General features: G+C 45.4%; 1 protein-coding gene across 1 annotated transcript in view; it reads right to left on the reverse strand.

Moving 5' to 3' along the window:
* The window catches only part of LOC138514333 (adipocyte plasma membrane-associated protein-like), a 176,002-nt gene that overhangs the window by 104,615 nt on the left and 52,401 nt on the right, over positions 1-18,986 (reverse strand). The window contains exon 2 of the mRNA XM_069629769.1: positions 196-285. Within this exon, the coding sequence (XP_069485870.1) occupies positions 196-285 (90 nt within the window). The remainder of the gene's footprint in view (positions 1-195; positions 286-18,986) is intronic.

Raw genomic sequence — 18,986 nt, forward strand, 5'->3', positions numbered from 1 at the left:
GGCAAACAACCTCGCCACGTGTCGAGGGTGCAGCGCCATTTAATGCATGTTCGTTTTGCTTTCAAACCACACTAAGAAGATCCAAACCCACCTGCGAAGGCAAAGACACTGGTTCCCTGCACGATCGGTATCAACCAAAGAGAACCTATTTCCCAAAACAACCCGTGCCCAGCACTCGTCTGGAAGGTAACCTACATGAACGGTTCCGGATCAATTGGCGACGGCAAGAAGTAGAGGGCAATGATTATTCCGATGAGAGCGGTGCAGCATCCGTACTTTAGGAACCTGCAAGGAAAGAACAAAACTCAATTAACACACAAGGATCCACTAGAAGGTCAGCTCATTCCAATGCAATGATCAAGATGAACGGCTGGATTTCCCAAACAAGGGAATCTTAATTTCGGAGTCTGAAAGTGACGCCTTCTTCCATCACACTATCACCTACCTGACAACAACTCTGTGTCCAACTTGTATGGTCCCTCCGGTTCGTATGCTGAACACAACACAGTGGCCCTCATTACGGGTCCGGCGGTAACCCTGCCGGTAAAACTGTGGATTGGGGACCACAGAAGCACTGGCGCTGTTAACGGTGCCGGTACTTACGCGATGGTCTGCATACCGTGGCCACTGTGCCCGGCAGAGTCAGCCCTGTCGGGCACAGCAGCTCCGGCAGGCAAACCCGTAGTGTGCCGGTCCGCAAACAACGGTGCCGATAGGCTTAACGGCACAGTTGTTTCTGGACGAGAACACTTGTAATGAGCCCCAACGTCGCTTAACGTGAAGAATTGGAAGGGGAATCATTTGCGTACAAGGGGACCAAATGTGTGTTCCCTAAAATCAGGACAGATCTCGTCTTTCAAGAAATATAACATTACTTTTAATACAAGTGCTTCAGTCCAGTATGCAAAGCCCCTCAAGGCACTTTCTAAAAATAATGTGTCACTTTACCATGGCAGGGCCAAACTCCACGGTTTTAAAGGGGGGGGGGGTGATCCAAGAGATACGTTTGCTGTGGACATATCATGCTTTGTAGAGGCGTGTATCAAATGTGGGTTTTGGGGGATATTACAAATGCATGTTATGACCAAGGCAATGTTCAAGTCAATCATGTGCGCTATGTGTAGGGCTCACAGTTTTCAGGTTTTTTTTGTTTTTGTTTTTTTACACAAATACAGACTACAGACGGAAACCACTCTAGATAATCAGACATTCAGATTTTCAGGTTGTCAATCATGCCTTGCAAGCCAATGGCTGTGCACATGAACACAGTGGAGGGGCTAGACAAGTGACGCATTTCCCTCTGAACATTCCTAAAGGACTACTGAGATATTTATAATGTCAGGAGAAAGAACAGTTGTTTGCTCTTAGGGTGAAAATGGATCTTGGATTGATGTGCAAGAACCAAACTCTATGAGCTACCCATTACAGGCATCGAGGCTATGTTTTTAATTTGAACAACGTGTGGTAAAGCACTAGTTGCAGTTTATGTTTTTTACAGAGCAAATGTACAGAAGATAAAAGGACTACAAAATACAAATGATGACTACAGCCAGAAATGTAGAAAAAATACCATAACACCATAAAAATACATACCATACCACCTGTAATGGCACTGCTGGGCGTGCCATTACAGGTTTGGCTAAACACGCACCTATTACACAAGCAAGGCGAAATCTGCACTGGCTGCTGGTAAAACAGAGTGACTCAGAAGAAAGATCCTTACACTGACTCATAAGTGTCAGCCCGTCTCAAGCGGCACCTCCCTACTCGTTCTCTCGGATGGGAGAATCAGCTCAAGCTTGTTCAGCCGAGGTTTAGACTGGTTACCGTGGGTGGACTGAGCTTTGATGCGCTGATGAGCTTCGGTCTTTTGCTTCTACCCTGGATTTCAAAAAAGGATTAAAAACAATGCGTTTCAATCAATCCCCAGATTAGTCTGTTCTGCTGGCCCAGCTGACTCTCCCCTGGCTATATGACCTAACTTCTCCTGTGCAATATCACTCTGTCTCGTCTCTTTGTTTTGTGTTTTGTGTGTGCGCCCTGAGGCCTGTGGGTATTTGGCCCCAAAACAACAAGAATTCCAATAAATAAATAAATAAATAAATAAATAAATAAATAAATAATGTGTAATGTCCATACGTGCTATGCTATGCTTGGTTATAAAAAGTGTAGATATTCCTATAGCACCTATATCACAGGGGTCTGCCGAGCAGTGCAAAACCACTGAGTAACATTGTTGAACCATGGACACCTGCGGCTGCTTTGGGAACCACCAGTCATTTCCCAGTTTCCTGAATACTGCATGTTTTGGAGACTTCAGGTGGTCAGAGGGAGAGAATTCCACAGTGAGGAAGCTTGCGTTAAGAACGAACTGCCCCCTTTTTTTGGCATTCTGAAATAGGGGACAACTGGGATATAAAAAGGTGCCAGGGGCAGAGTCTTGAAGAATGGGTTATCAGGGCCAATGGACTGTCATGAATTCTTGGGGAGCGATTTCTAAGTACTGCCACATGGTGGACATGGAGCAATCATCAGCCAGACACAACTTTGGTTGGTTGTGATGTTAATTCTGGATTTACTACACCAAAGAGGGCAGAATAATAAATAGGATCACAAAGGTAAACGTAAAGACCATTTCAGGATAGCTCTTACTCCGAGTCGGTCCCCAGTGTTTCCCCCACCACAGGGCGCCTTCTCCATGGGCTCCAATTTCCAACAGAAAGGATTGCCTCAAGCAAACCAAGAAAGGAATGTTCCACAGTTTCCAAATCCGGGTCTAGCAATCCTTTTTGGGGAGAGGGTCCTTCGGTCAGTGACAGTCTGGGATGTTTAGTGTCTGCTGCACTTTTGTAAAGACTGCCCGACAGCCATGGTCGTCTTTACTTTCCCGCTAGGATCCCGTTCCTTGGTTCACAAAAGCTGGTGAAGTCCAAATCCGGGGCATGGGCTTCTTGGGTCGAAACCCGAAATCCTGTCTGAGCTCTTGTTACCTCCCCATCTGCTCACCATGAGCTCGTACCTCCTCCCATCTGCCACACAGGCCCTCTAGGCATACAGCGTACCTCGGGATACCTTCCCAGGTTGCTACTCCTGTTCTCCTCTTGCTTCATCAAGGTTTCCATCACCGCCTCCTCCTCCTCCTGAGCTCTCCTTCCGTCTCACCACCTTCTTCTTAAATATTGCCACGACCACCTCACAGTTCCTGCCTTGTGGTCTCTCACCACCACCACCTCCGGATATCTTTCCTCCGTTCGCTCTCTTGGCAGCTCCTTTTGATGCTCCTCTGGTTGTGCCATCTTCTCTGTTCTCCTGAAGTCTGAGATCTCCCCTGCTGTCTCACCGCCTCCTCTCGATAGCTCTTCTCCTCCTGGTCACCACCTTACAAATATATCTTTCCTTCTCCAGCAGTCTCTCTTGTTGTCTTGACCCCCTTCGTCCTGGAGTTTCTCTTCCAAGCCCCCCTTCGACTCTATCTCTATTTTTCACATTCACTTAATAGTCCCATCCCCTCCCTCCTGCTCTCCCAGTCACCTAATTTCTCCTTAATCCCTTTCCAAACCAGCCTCCATCTCTCAGCTCCCTTTGCCTCCAACATGCTCCTTCTCTCCACCTCTGCGCTCTTTTCAGACACCTCCTGTAAACTCCTTCTCTCTTCATAGGGCCCTGGCCTCTCCTGCTGGGACATCTCCTCCTGTATGACTGTCAGGTGGGGGAGGGGGAATTGTTTTAAAAAAGCGATTTGAGTTGAATTTGTGGGCATTGTTCTGCCCGTGTTGTGCCATTTTAGGTTTAGTATGTGCGCATGTGTGCCGTCAACTTCAAAGAGTGGAGCCATGCAAGCCTTTCTGATATACAAATCCCTAAGTTCGTGAGGGTGTTTCGCCATGAGCGGGGCACACAATCCTCAGTCTGGTAAGCCTCACTCTATTCCTTCTCTCCGCGAGACGCATTGCTGCGAAGCAGTGACTTGGATGCCCATGTGCTGTGTGGCAGTCAGTTGGCAGGCCGCAGGTTCTCCTTAAAAGGACAGAGATAGCCTTGGGTACAATTATTTTGTATTTATTATTTTATTGTTTAAAAGCACAGACCTAGGTCGAGAGCAGCAGAATGCTGTGCAAAGTGTGGGTAGCCAGCGTTTGGGCTGCCATCTTTTAACAGTAGCGCAGTACTGCCAGTTGAGGTATGTGCATCCATTGGGATCAATCCTTGGTCAGGTATGGTTGAAAAAGCCATGTTTTGAGAGATTTGCGAATTTGGCAAATTGTAGGGGCAATCCGAGCCAATACCGGAAACGAGTTCCAGAGGTTGGGTGCGTGACAAGAGAAGGATTGTTGGCGGGTCCTCTCTTTGTGGACGAGTTGTGATTCAATGTAGAAAATCCCTGCATGCTGCTGGTAAAGGGTGAGTAGAACAAGGGGGTCATCCCCACTTACCCCACCAGCAAAACAGGTCCCTTTGTCACAGTCAGGGGCAGATCTTAGATTGGGAGCAGTGTCCAGACAGGATTCCCGAGTGAAAAGGGAGGATTTTAAGAGGTTTCCAGGTGCTCTATCCAAGAAATCAGATGTAAATCAGGGTGTAGGATCTGCCTCAGGCCTGAAGCTATATACAGCGAAGGCAACCATTCTGTACCAGAAGAGACTTGCTCTGAAGAGAGATGATTGCCATCAGTGAACAGATCAAAGTGTGCGATCCAGGATGGATCTGGCCCCCAAGACCCTGGGCACAGTTAGACTCCAGCTGGCGAGTTATACATCTGTTGGGGGATGATGCCCGGCCTATAGAGTAGCAGCTTATTAGATTGTGTGTGTCTCATCGAGGATCAGCACCTCCTCCTGACTGGCCATTGGGGGTCCATCATGCCAGAACGTTAGCCCATGACTACTGCCCAGGATATCGTGAAAGAATACAGCCAGTCAGATGGTCGGTGCCCTTTTGAGCACCTCTGGTGTTTCCAAGTTCCCTTCAGCCAGATGCAAAGGTCCTCGGTGCTCCCAATCTCTCTGTAGCTAGACCCAAAAGGAGTGGGTTGATTGCTCAGAACCGGACGTGTCTAGACTCCGGAGCGACAACGAATCTACACCTGAAACCTGCGCCGTCCTCATTTGACCGATTTGCACGAGGGCTTGGAAATCGTCACCCTTTACTGGCTGCCCTACTGTAGGTAGGCAAGGCTTGCACCAAGCTTAAATGCTTGGCTTGTACCTTAAAACCAGCTTCTCGCTGGATCCTGTCCGTACACTGGAAGAAGATTCTCTGGACCCTTTTAGCCAAGTCTGGATTTGGAGAAAGTCTAGTAATGCCACTAGACAACCGCAAGTCCTGCAGAATACTGTGGTTATGCGACGCAGATCATCTGCACAACCACATGGACCTGCCTCCTTTGGGTACTGATGTCCCATAGTTCTCTGCTCGTCCAATCTGGCTTGGGTTACTCACTGGAGTTGTGCTCACAGAGCTAGAACTTTAATGGAGAGACTCATTGACTCTGAACCCTTGGAAAAGCGGACACCGAATAAGTGATACTGTAGAACTCCTGCGGGCACCCGTCTCCTTTGGATTGCAATTGTACACTTTACTGTGCTGATGTGTGGTCAGTTCCCTTGAGTGGGAACTCCCTTAGACACACTGTTGGCATGCATTGAATAGCCGTTAAGGACATCCTTCTTATACACAGTGCGGTGTTGTGGTGAACAGCCCTGCTCAAGGTCTTTCTTATACACCGTTGTGTTCCTGCATCGGTATGCTGAGAATACACCTGCGCATGACCTTTCTTACACAGAGTTGTGTTGGTATGCTCTTACCAGCCCTGTGTGAGACCCTTTTCTTTATTTTATGTGCACTCTGATTTTGACAGTATGCAGCACATTAGCATTGGTATACAGTTGCACTTTTGCATGTTAGAATGCAACGTCTACTAAGCCCATTTTGAGCACCAATGTTCGGTGTCCGGTGGTTCTGCATGCCGCGTTGTGTGGTATTAGCGAGAGATTTGGCTGACACCCAGGGTCAGCTCTTGGCACGGTGGAAGCACTTTGCTATAAATCTAGGCCACAGCAAGTGGGAGAAGTCTAGACAGTAGAGTGAAAGCCACAACAGCTTCTGGTGTTACAGGGCGTGCATAATTAGCTACACATAGGACACAGCTGTGGCACTGCCAGCACAGAGCACAACTCCTTTAATGATGTTTTTGTTTATTTTGCCAAACTCCCTCAATGGCAAAAACGCAAGCCACTGGACTGGACGCCCCAAAAAATAACAGTAGCAATGAGCTTGGATCATAGATGATCTGGTATTAGTCGATATATCAAAAGGCAACACTATTCTCAGTTAGCTCTTTGAATTATATGAAAAAAGACCTAGTATGAAATATGTAGAAATATGTATGTGAAACCAAACTGCATCATATTAGCCACGTCATAAGAGATCAAACCCAGTCTAATGCACATTTCACATACATGAAAGATTGCAGATCAGCCTCCATATGGAAACCATAGTATGCATGGATTGCGCGATATGGCAATCCATGCACAATTACACACTGCAACCTATGCACGGATTTCAAAATATAACAACCCACGCAGAATTACAAGATGGAGCAATACATGCAAGATTGATATTACAATCCATGCAGTGATTGCTAGATGTAGCAAGCCATGCAAGATTGCACTCCTTACAGCATGCAAGATTGCACTCCATACAGCAATCCATGCACGGATATCTAGGTGTAGCAAACCATGCAAGGTTGCACTCCATACAGCAATCCATGCACGGATATCTAGATGTAGTAATCCATGCAAAACTGCCCTCCATACAGCAATCCCTGCACATATTGCAAGATTTAGCAATCCATGCAGCATCGATATCAGAATCCATTCACAGATTGCTAGATGTAGCAATCCATGCAAGGTTGCACTCCATACAGCAATCCATGCACGGATATCTAGATGTAGCAATCCATGCAAGGATGCCCTCCATACAGCAATCCATGCACGGATATCTAGACGTAGCAATCCATGCAAGGATGCCCTCCATACACCAATCCAGGCACAGATAGCAAAATATAGCAATCCATGCAGGATGGCACTCAACACAGCAATCCATGCACAGATATCTAGATGTAGCAATCCATGCAAGATTAATATCACAATCTATGCATAGACTGTAAAACGTAGCAATCCATGCATGATTGCCCTCTATACAGCAATCCAGGCACAGATAGCAAAATATAGCAATCCATGCAGGATGGCACTCAACACAGCAATCCATGCACAGATATCTAGATGTAGCAATCCATGCAAGATTAATATCACAATCTATGCATAGACTGTAAAACGTAGCAATCCATGCATGATTGCCCTCTATACAGCAATCCAGGCACAGATAGCAAAATATAGCAATCCATGCAGGATGGCACTCAACACAGCAATCCATGCACAGATATCTAGATGTAGCAATCCATGCAAGATTAATATCACAATCTATGCATAGACTGTAAAACGTAGCAATCCATGCATGATTGCCCTCTATACAGCAATCCAGGCACAGATAGCAAAATATAGCAATCCATGCAGGATGGCACTCAACACAGCAATCCATGCACAGATATCTAGATGTAGCAAACCATGCAAGATTGCACTCCATACAGCAATCCATGCACGGATATCTAGATGTAGCAAGCCATGCAAGATTGCCCTCCATAAAGCAATCCATGCACGGATATCTAGATTTAGCAATCCATGCAAGGATGCACTCCATACAGCAATCCATGCACGGATATCTAGACGTAGCAATCCATGCAAGGTTGCACTCCATACAGCAATCCATGCACGGATATCTAGACGTAGCAATCCATGCAAGGATGCCCTCCATACAGCAATCTATGCACGGATATCTAGACGTAGCAATCCATGCAAGGATGCCCTCCATACAGCAATCCATGCACGGATATCTAGATGTAGCAAACCATGCAAGGTTGCCCTCCATACAGCAATCCATGCACGGATATCTAGACGTAGCAATCCATGCAAGGATGCCGTCCATACAGCAATCCATGCACGGATATCTAGACGTAGCAATCCATGCAAGGATGCCCTCCATACAGCAATCCATGCACGGATATCTAGATGTAGCAAACCATGCAAGGTTGCCCTCCATACAGCAATCCATGCACGGATATCTAGACGTAGCAATCCATGCAAGGATGCCCTCCATACAGCAATCCATGCACGGATATCTAGACGTAGCAATCCATGCAAGGATGCCCTCCATACAGCAATCCATGCACGGATATCTAGACGTAGCAATCCATGCAAGGATGCCGTCCATACAGCAATCCATGCACGGATATCTAGACGTAGCAATCCATGAAAGGATGCCCTCCATACAGCAATCCATGCACGGATATCTAGACGTAGCAATCCATGCAAGGATGCCCTCCATACAGCAATCCATGCACGGATATCTAGACGTAGCAATCCATGCAAGGATGCCCTCCATACAGCAATCCATGCACGGATATCTAGACGTAGCAATCCATGCAAGGATGCCCTTCATACAGCAATCCATGCACGGATATCTAGACGTAGCAATCCATGCAAGGATGCCCTCCATACAGCAATCCATGCACGGATATCTAGACGTAGCAATCCATGCAAGGATGCCCTCCATACAGCAATCCATGCACGGATAGCAAAATATGGCAATCAATGCACGGACTTAAAGGTATAAGAAACTTAACATGTACATGCACCTTACATATTTATGGATGAAAATATGAAAAGGTTCACCAATAAGTAAGATTTTGTAACGCAGATCACTGAAATCCTAAATTTTAATACCCAGATAAAGTCATTCATAGCAACGATGCAAATGTTCAGCGATTGTGTTGCAAAAGCGGTCCTGTAGGGGCTTGTCTGGAAGAGTATTTAATGAACTACACAAATGAATCTGTTCTTCCTTTTAACCGACAATTTGGACATGCTTTCTTAGACCTTATTTACATCCCTAATTAACCTTTTATAACTCACTGCCTGAGAGCAGTCTCCAAGCACAGGACCAGGTTTCGAACCAGTGTTGCTCTGCATTGTCTTGCATCCAAGACAAGCGCGTTGCCCTGCAGCTATCTCCCCAGCCCTTCCAGAAAATACACCTTTTGAAACCAACATCTTAAGGTGAAAAAATAAAATCGGGGTGGGACACAAAGATAGTGAAATTGAAGAACAACCATAATATTACAGTGACTCAGTATCGAGGCGAGGACACAGTGTTCTCTGACTTCTTTGGCCCAACTTCAAATGCCTGTTGCCTAAGAAACAGCTCTCATCTGAAACTGACCTCAAAGTCAGTCAGAATGATCGTGTTTGAGGAGGAGGCACCAATTTCCAATCCATCCAATCTCTGAACTGCGTACCAACCCCTCCAGCCCCCTCCCCCAGACTATCTTCCAAAACGTTGCGAACCTTCCATTCAGCGCAAACCTAAGACTCATTTCACCAAGCTGCATCTGAAGAAAGCGGGAAGCCTAATCCTCATCGACTACAATTCTCAGTACCAATTATTTTGTTTTGCTTCTTGCCCACAATCCTTGAAGTTCAAAACTAAACTCTTTTGGCTACTCGCAATGTCGCAATGTCGGTCCAATGCTCGTTCGTCTGTGGTGTATGTCCCCTCAATGCTAAAGAAGACATTTAAGTAAATGCAACATGATTGAAAGCCTTGGAATCGCATCAACAACTCACAAGCCACTGTTTGTGCTACTTTCACCCACTCTCAATTTTATAGCATGCCCAATATATGCACTGCAAACCTTTTACACTCCAAGTAAATTAAGGAGCACGTAAAAGTTAAGTGTGAATTTATCCAAAATGTATCCTAAATTATTACAACATACAATGTGACATACCCTAGAGCCGAACTTGATAGGCACTTGAAATTAAGCCTTGCAAACAGCACAGTAAAAACCCAACTAACTAAAGAACGCGTCATCTCGTACACTGTATATTTGTTCTCCAACTGGGTTTGTTTTACTTTCCCCTGTATGTTTGCCAATGATCCTTCTCTTCACGCAAGGATAAAGAAAGACCCAATGCCAAACCCCCCATCACCAAAGAGAACATGCTCTTGCGGGCCAGGAAAAACAATGGTCAGAAAAGAAAGCCGTGCCGCCATCATCTCTGAGCGATGAGGTAACTTGGTTTCTGGTAGCTGTCAGGCTATTGGCTCAGTTCTTAGTCTTTTTCCTTGATGAAGATTGAAATACAATGGTAAACACATGTTGAAAAGTCATTGCTGGTGGGAGATCAGACAAGTGCACACACGCACACACACACGCACACGGTGCAGGTGGCCTAGACAATCTCAAGGTTCGAATCCTCAATCTCCCTAGACATCTCTCCAACAAACAATGTCCCATATTACAGGAGCTAGACTGCAGGGGGCTTTGTGGTTTAAGTTGTGGGTTCAAGGTTCTGGATTACTGAAATAAGACCCAAGTCTAACGAAACAGCTTGTCTTACATCGCACAGCATACGGCAGGAAACATTCATGAGTAATGTTACCTGTAAGGCAACAGTTCTTTCTTCCTACAAGTGTCCCGATACCACACCCAAACCTCATTCTCATGCCAGCGGCTCACTTCTTATCTGCAACTGGAGGGTGGCTTCCATTCACACACCAGAGAGTGGGTGCCCTGCGGCGGTCACATCCTTGCCTCCGTTCCCGCACCAGTAGCCTGCATCCAGGCATTGGGCCATTTGCCAACCTTCGTTCCCTTGCCCACAGCCAGCTGTGTATGGTGGGGCTATGCGCTTGTCCTACTGCTGGTAGCCCCTTGAAACACTTGTGTATCGGCGCATTATAAATGCCATATCATATCCCCAGACTCAAGGCTGAAGCTAATCTTGTCTAGGGAAGCCTCATCCTTCTAGTCGCAACCCCAGCACTCTAATGACGAATAACATCTCATGAACCAAATATCGTGGGGTCTCGGGGATGGGTGGGGGCTATAGTCAGATTTTTTTTTTATTGTGTTGTAATTCATTATGAACTTTACACAAATTACATACATCCATACTAAAATCACAAACAAAAAACAGACAAACTGGAGGGAAAAACATATATAAAATCTATACAAATTCAAATTAGGCAAAGTCCCACACAAAAATGTTGGGGTGGACACGCAGGTGGAGTTCGAATTATTAGATTCCATTCAAATTCTTGCTGCACAGGACCACAAGCAACTCCAAATAACTAATTAAGCTTTTATAAAGCGCTTAATACCAGAGACCAGTCTCTAAGCAGGGACCGGGATTCAAACCTGTGTTGCTCTGTGCTGTCTTGCTTCCAAGACAAATGCATTGCCCCTGAGCTATCCTCCCAGCCCATAACTCTAGATATGCTTCGGCTTCTCTGGGCATTACCAGGGAGATGTAGGGCAAAACAGTGGGGCAGCAGTCTTGGGTTGCACATCCGGGCATACCCGTCACTTAGGATAACTCACCAAAATGGAAAATGAATGGATGAAAACCTTTAAGTCAGTAATAACCAATGCAAACTCCTCTGCACAGATTTCCAATCCATTGTTTTATCCAACCAAGCTGCCCCAACAGGGAAACAAGAGTGCTCTGCAATGCTAGGTGCACAATACACAATACGGCTGCTACGTTTTAGAACTACAATAGCATCTATGCTTGCTCATGATACGGCATGTTTACACTGGGCCAAGTCACCACTATGGTGGTTTCAGGTGGCCTCGCCTTCTCCGTAGAGTAGCGCATTCTGTCCCATCCGGATGTATTCAGATCTTAAGTCTGGTGGAGGAAAAGAACAAGAACGGCGAGAAAGGGAGATGGAAAACCGAGAAATATAGCCACCGCCCATGCTTCAGGGGGCGGACCGTAGCGGGAACAGCTGTGAGGGTGCAGCAGTGAGAGAGCGACACACAGGTGGCATTTCTGTTGCTACAGACTTTTATTAGGTTACCAGTGATAGTATCGAAAACAAAAGGATCGAATGCCTTTTGTTCGACAGTGAAAGGATCGAAAAAAAGGGTTGAATTTTTTGTCTTTTTTTTAATGGGCGGTCCCCTCCCGAAACTCTCCGTTTCCTTTATTAAAAACTTTTTGTTTACCAACCCAAACGGAAAATATAAATAAATAAATAAACCCTTTTTTTCCTCGATCCTTTTGCATTCGAGCAAAAGGTCATTCGATCCTTTTCTTTCGATCGTTTGACTGGACACCCTTTTATTAAAGGAAAAATGGGGTTGGGGAAAGGCCTCGCCAGCTCCCATGCTAAGAGGGGTTTCGCTACCTCAAGGGGTGCCGGGATGTCAAAATAAAGGTACGTCCAACGTGGTTTCAAAACCCGGACTCTCGCCCTCACACTAATAACTAGATACAAGGAACAAAGGGTTGTCTGCTCAGCAAGATACTCTTCTCAGAGTTCAAAAATCAAAGTTTCCAAATGATGCCAAAAACAAAGAAAGTTCCACAGGGGTCAAGACAATGTCCCTGGTCTCTTGACTTCTTGCAGCATTTTACAAGTTCCAAGAGGCAGTGCCTACTGTCCCTTGGTCCCACTTCCTTGGGATGATAAGAGGATATTTCCTGTCTTTCAGCTTTATCACTATGTTCATAAACCCACGGGTCGTCTCCCTCCCACAGGCTTCTCTTCCTTGTACACGATGTTCACAATACCTGGGGTTGTCTCCCTCCCTCCCCCAGGCTGCTCTTCCTTTTACACGATGTTCACAATACCAGGGGTTGTCTCCCTCCCCCAGGCTTCTCTTCCTTCTACACGATGTTCACAATACCAAGGGTTGTCTCCGTACCCCCGGTTTCTCTTCCTTTTGCACGATGTGCACAATACCAGGGGTTGTCTCCCTCCCTCCCCCAGGTTTCTCTTCCTTTTACGCGATGTTCACAATACCAGTGGTTGTCTCCCTCCCCCAGGTTTCTCTTCCTTTTATGCAATGTTCACAATACCAGGGGTTGTCTCCCTCCTCCAGGTTTCTCTTCCTTTTACACAATGTTCACAATACCAAGGGTTGTCTCCGTACCCCGGGTTTCTCTTCCTTTTACACAATGTTCACAATACCAGGGGTTGTCTCCGTACCCCAAGTTTCTCTTCCTTTTACACAATGTTCACAATACCAAGGGGTGTCTCCGTACCCCAGCCTTTTACACAATGTTCACAATACCAGGGGTTGTCTCTCTCCCCCAGGTTTCTTTTCCTTTTACACGATGTTCACAATGGTTACCAGACATTTGATCGAAAAGAATTGGTCGACTGGACAAATGGTCGAACCAATTTGGTCGAAAACCAAATGGTCGATTTTTTTATTTTTACCCCTTTTTTGGGGGGGGGGGTCCCCCTCCCAGCCCCCTTTTTTTCCCTAAACTACAACCTAAAAAATATATATATAAATAAATTCGACCATTTGGTTTTCGACGAAATTACGTCGACCAAATGTCCTGTCGACGAATTTTTTTCGATGAAATGTCCGGACACCGTTCACAATACCAGGGGTTGTCTCTCTCTCCCCCAAGTTTCTTTTCCTTTTACACAATATTCACAATACCAGGGGTTGTCTCTCCCCCAGGCTTCTATTCCTTTTACACGATGTTCACAATACCAGGGGTTGTCTCCCTCCCCCAGGTTTCTCTTCCTTTTACACGATGTTCACAATACCAGGGGTTGTCTCCCTTACCCAGGTTTGTCTTCCTTTTACACAATGTTCACAATACCAGGGGTTGTCTCCCTTCCCCAGGTTTCTCTTCCTTTTACACAATGTTCACAATACCAGGGGTTGGCTCTCTCCTCCAGGTTTCTTTTCCTTTTACACGATGTTCACAATACCAGGGGTTGTCTCCCTCCCTCCCCCAGGCTTCTCTTCCTTTTACACGATGTTCACAATACCAGGGGTTGTCTCTCTCCCCCAGGTTTCTTTTCCTTTTACACAATGTTCACAATACCAGGGGTTATCTCCCTCCCCCAGGTTTCTCTTCCTTTTACACATTGTTCACAATACCAGGGGTTGTCTCCCTTCCCCAGGTTTCTCTTCCTTTTACACAATGTTCACAATACCAAGGGTTGTCTCCCTTCCCCAGGTTTGTCTTCCTTTTACACAATGTTCACAATACCAGGGGTTGTCTCCCTTCCACAGGTTTCTCTTCCTTTTACACGATGTTCACAATACCAGGGGTTGTCTCTCTCCCCCAGGTTTCTTTTCCTTTTACACGATGTTCCCAATACCAGGGGTTGTCTCTCTCCCCCAGGTTTCTTTTCCTTTTACACAATGTTTACAATACCAGGGGTTGTCACCCTCCCTCCCCCAGGCTTCTCTTCCTTTTACACGATGTTCACAATACCAGGGGTTGTCTCTCTCCCCCAGGTTTCTTTTCCTTTTACACAATGTTCACAATACCAGGGGTTGTCTCCCTTCCCCAGGCTTCTCTTCCTTTTCCACGATGTTCACAATACCAGGGGTTGTCTCCCTTCCCCAGGTTTCTCTTCTTTTTCCACAGCCAACTGAGTTCGCCCTTCTCCCCAGTACTGTGAACAAAAAGGGGAGTTTACAACTGTTCTTATATGGGAGCGAGTCCCAGACTCACATAACAAATAGAATTCTGCTTCTAGGTAGACTTGGTGTACTCCCCTGCCAAGTGCTACCTGTGGCACAGCCATCCTGGTTCACCTTTCTCCCAGATACTGTGACTATGAAGATGAGTAACTGAGATTGTTTCTACGGTACTGCTCTTCCTTCTGGGTAGGCTTGGTTCACTCTCCTGCCAAGCACTACCATATATAATCGGGGATGCAACAGCTGCTTCGTTACTACTTTGAGGGTTCCAGACCTTTGGTATGGGGTATGCCTCACCCTTCTGTTAATGTTATGTTTAGCATCACTTTAGTGCACGGTCGCCAACTAAGGCCTCATGGTGCTAGAAAGCAGACAGGAAGAGCCAGAAAAGAGGTTTTCGGTAGACAGCAAAATATTAAGTGTTCCTTGATAAATCTCAGGGTAAAAGGGATGGAATTGTAGAGTTTGGCTGCAGCTACTGAAAAAGAACGGCCGCTGATCCGTGTGGCCCTAAAGCGTGGAACAATGGTAAGCAAACCATCAACAAAACAGAGAGGTAAATTTTACCTGTAGATATTCGGCTACAGTGCCAAAAGACTTAAATTGGACAGGTTTGGCCACAGGGAGCCTATGCAGATGAAGTACTGGGGAGATGTGGGCACATCTGGGCATCGAGGTGGTAACTCTCGTTGTGGAATTCTGTAAGACTTGCAGGTGCTGCAGAAGATAAGCAGGCAGCGCCAAAAGTAAGGCGTTACAGTAGTCCATGGTTGACAGGATAAGGGAGGATATCACAGTGGCCTGGAAAATGAACAGGAAGATAGGGAAGGATTTTGCGCAGGATCTTTTACTGGAAATACCCTTTCTGACAAATGGCGCCGATCTGAAGATCAGCTGATAGTGATGATGATGATATTTTTATACCAAGATCCTTCACTGATGAAACAGGAGATGGAAAGAGACCAAGGTTGGGAGGCCAGTAAGCAGGTGTCCAAAAGGCTGCAGCAGATGAGGGTCCCACTGCCTATTATAACAAGAGGGTCCCTACTGCTATAAACTGAATTTGCAAGGATTCTAATCACAAATTGTTCTAAAGGCGTACCGGGATCGGTATCACACATTTTTTTAGAGTTCTCCGAAAACAATGAGGGCAAGTTTGTAAACAAGTTTTTGTGTTTATTTCACAAAGAGAAATTTGAATAGAATAAATGTGAATGGTTTATCAACAATGAAAAACAACGAAAAACATAAAAAACATAATGCAATAAACAAATAGCTGCAAACACAAATGGTTTCATAATTTAGAAATGTTAGTGAAGAAGAAAAGAACAAAAACACACAAAAGTTCAATTATCAATTCGTTTGGTTTTAGAGAGAAAGCAAACAGAAAATTCAATTGTCAATTTGATTGCAAAAGAGGGAATACTTGTGGAAACTAGATGCATGGACTGCAAATGGTGAAAAAATGGCCTAATTTTAAGCCAACAAAATTAAGTTTTTGTAATTTCCTTTACTGAAAATAGTAAAGTCCAAATTTGCTCGGTTTCCTGTATTCCAATGACAGGTCTGCCTACGTGTACGTGTCACAAAAATAATGGACTAAGAAAGTTCAAGTTGACATCATCAAACAACGTTTCGGCAAAGGTGCCACCTGTCTGGCCATGAGTTCATAACATAGTAGAAGATTGCCTTCCTCAGGGCGAGATACCTCACAACAACTTGCCCCTGTGGGGAAGCAGACATGAAAAGAATAAATAAAACATGATAGGGGCAGACCCCTGTTCATGAAATAAAATTGCCCTTACTGCTTTGAAAGAGAAAAAGGAAAAAGGAAATTACCTAGTGGGTGGGCTGTGGGTAAAATGGAAGGGAACAGGCGTATTGAGGGCTCGGAAGCCCAGTGATGGGCACCTGGAACCGGGGTAATCCACGGAGAGACTGCATCAAAATTGAGGTCACATTGGAGAAAACACTCACTGGAAATGGAAATGGATGGAGTTAGTGTGTGGATAGGAATAGTTGAGGAGAAGCGAGTAGAAAAAGCGCTGTCTTTATTGGGAGAATACTCACAATGGAGTATCCAAAGTAGTTGATCCTGCACAGTGGCATACGGAGTGGTCAATGAGGTCCGTAGTGTACCATCAAAAAGGGGGGGCTGGTCGCAGGCACGGTGACCGGGAGAATTCCCAGCCCAGTAATCACTTTAATGCTGCATGAGGACAAAGACCGCTGTTTAGTCGCCTCACAGTTGCATGGAAAAGACGCTAGGTGCTGCCTCTAAGAAAAGAGAAGAGAAATGGAGGCAAAAAGATAATGCTGAATGCATTCAGCTACAAAGATATGGCTTAAGTGTCAGCAGTTGTTGTATGCTGTGAGACACAGTCCGTGACTCACGGCGTTTTACCTGAATAACAACCAAAATTGCGTAAGCCCGGAAGCTCCTGTTTCACTGCTGCTAATGGAGCTCTAATGAGGCTTTTTAAAAATGTGCGCGTGTACGCTGTCAGTGGCAGCAGGGGCGTGTGGCTGTGTGGCCTTGTCCCATTGGAGCTTGGTCTAGGGAGTGCACGGATTGGCTAGGGATAGCCATGCCTCTGTGTCAATCACAAGGGTGGGAGTAAAATGCCTTCGTGACGGCTGCTCCTGTAACTCTGAGTTACAAGACAGTTCGCGAGAGGGAGCGGGGTGATTCGCTGAGGGTTGCCGTGCCTGTGCATGGATCAAACGGTTGGGTTTGGAACTGACTACACGGCGGCTGTTGCTGTAACACTGAGTCATGTTGCAGAACGCCGGAAAGAAAAAGCGTGAGCGAGCATAACTGGCGCTGGTGGGTTAGCCAGAATACAGTTGAGTAAGCAAAAAATGAAGCAAAAAATTACGTCTGGATCGTGACTAATAAGTGAAAGAGGGATTCTAGCAGACCTGCCTAAATGAATTGAAAGGGTGGAATAAGCCACAAATGGATGCATAGAATGCAATGGATGCGAGAGGCCCCATTCAAGCGCCGTGCATAACCCTGCGATAAAAAGCATAATGAAGAAAGCTAATGAATCGAAGAAACAAAATGAGTGTGGATGGGGTTCCCAGACTATGATCATGGAGGTAACCCTGGGAAGAAGCATAATGAAGAGAGCTAATGAATCAAAGAAACATATGAGTGTGAGTGGGATTACCAGACTGATTATGTTGATAGGGAATGGAGCACAAAGCAGAGAAATGAATGAAAAGGAAGCAACAGTGACTTAGATTGGAATAAAATCTTCATTAAGTCCGCTTGTGTGGGTGGATAAGCGATAAATCCATCGAGCCTCCTTCTGAAGGAGACATTGAGAGACATTCGGGGTATTCTTTACCACGTCCAAGATCCACCAGAATATATTGTTGGCGGAATGTTGTAGTTCAAGATAGTGACTAACCAGAGGTGCAGATACTGTTCTGCACCTGATTCTTGAGCGATGTTCCGAGATTCTAATGTGAACAGGTCGAGAGGTTTGACCAACATAGCGAAGTCCGCAGGGACATTGAATACAATACACTGCCTGTTTCGTTTTACAGTTTGTCATAGTGGAGAGAGTCCAAGTTTTTTGCCCAATTTTGAACTCCTTTAGTTTTTTAGTGAATTGGCAAACAGAACAGGATCCACATGGAAAATGACCTACAGTGGTCCTAAGGTCCCAAAGTCCCATTATGGGTGAGTCTTTTTTCAGAGAGGAATGGACAAGTTTGTCACAGATGTTGCTGGCCCTCTTGAAAGCAAAACGTGGTGGGGGCATTTCGGGCAGACTGATTTTAACAATTGGCCAATATTTCGAGATAAGTTTTTTGATCTCAAAGGTTTGAGGCCCATGAGTTAATAGACATTTCATTGGTGTGTTGTTGATATCAGATTTAGAATTGGGGTTTTGTTTGGGCGTAAGCAAAATATCCCAATCAGTAAACCGGGCCCTTTTGAACGCCTGAGTGATCAATCTTTTGGGATACCCTCTCTCTTTTAAGCGACTGCTCAGTTTGTCTGATTGTTCATAGAAATCATGTAGGTTAGAACAGTTCCTCCGTATACGGAGAAACTGTCCATAAGGTAAATTGTCCCGGAGGTGCCGGGGATGGTTGCTAGAATAATGTAAGAGAGTATTTCGGGCTGTTGTTTTGCGATATAGGGAACAGTTCAATTTCCTGATTCATCTTGGATTATTAGGTCTAGAAACGCAATTTGGATGTTGCTGGATTCCATGGTGAAATTAATGTTGGGATCCACATTGTTCAGCCAGTTGTAAAAAAGTGTTAAGTCAGCTTTAGATCCGATCCAGATGAAGATGATATCATCAATGTACCTTTTCCATTTCGTTATGAAATAACGAAAGGGATTGGTTTGGGATAAGATATGGAGGGATTCAAATTTAAA

The sequence above is a fragment of the Ambystoma mexicanum genome, chromosome 12 (genome assembly GCF_040938575.1).
Source record: "Ambystoma mexicanum isolate Mex_15411 chromosome 12, UKY_AmexF1_1, whole genome shotgun sequence".
Lineage (NCBI taxonomy): Eukaryota > Metazoa > Chordata > Amphibia > Caudata > Ambystomatidae > Ambystoma > Ambystoma mexicanum.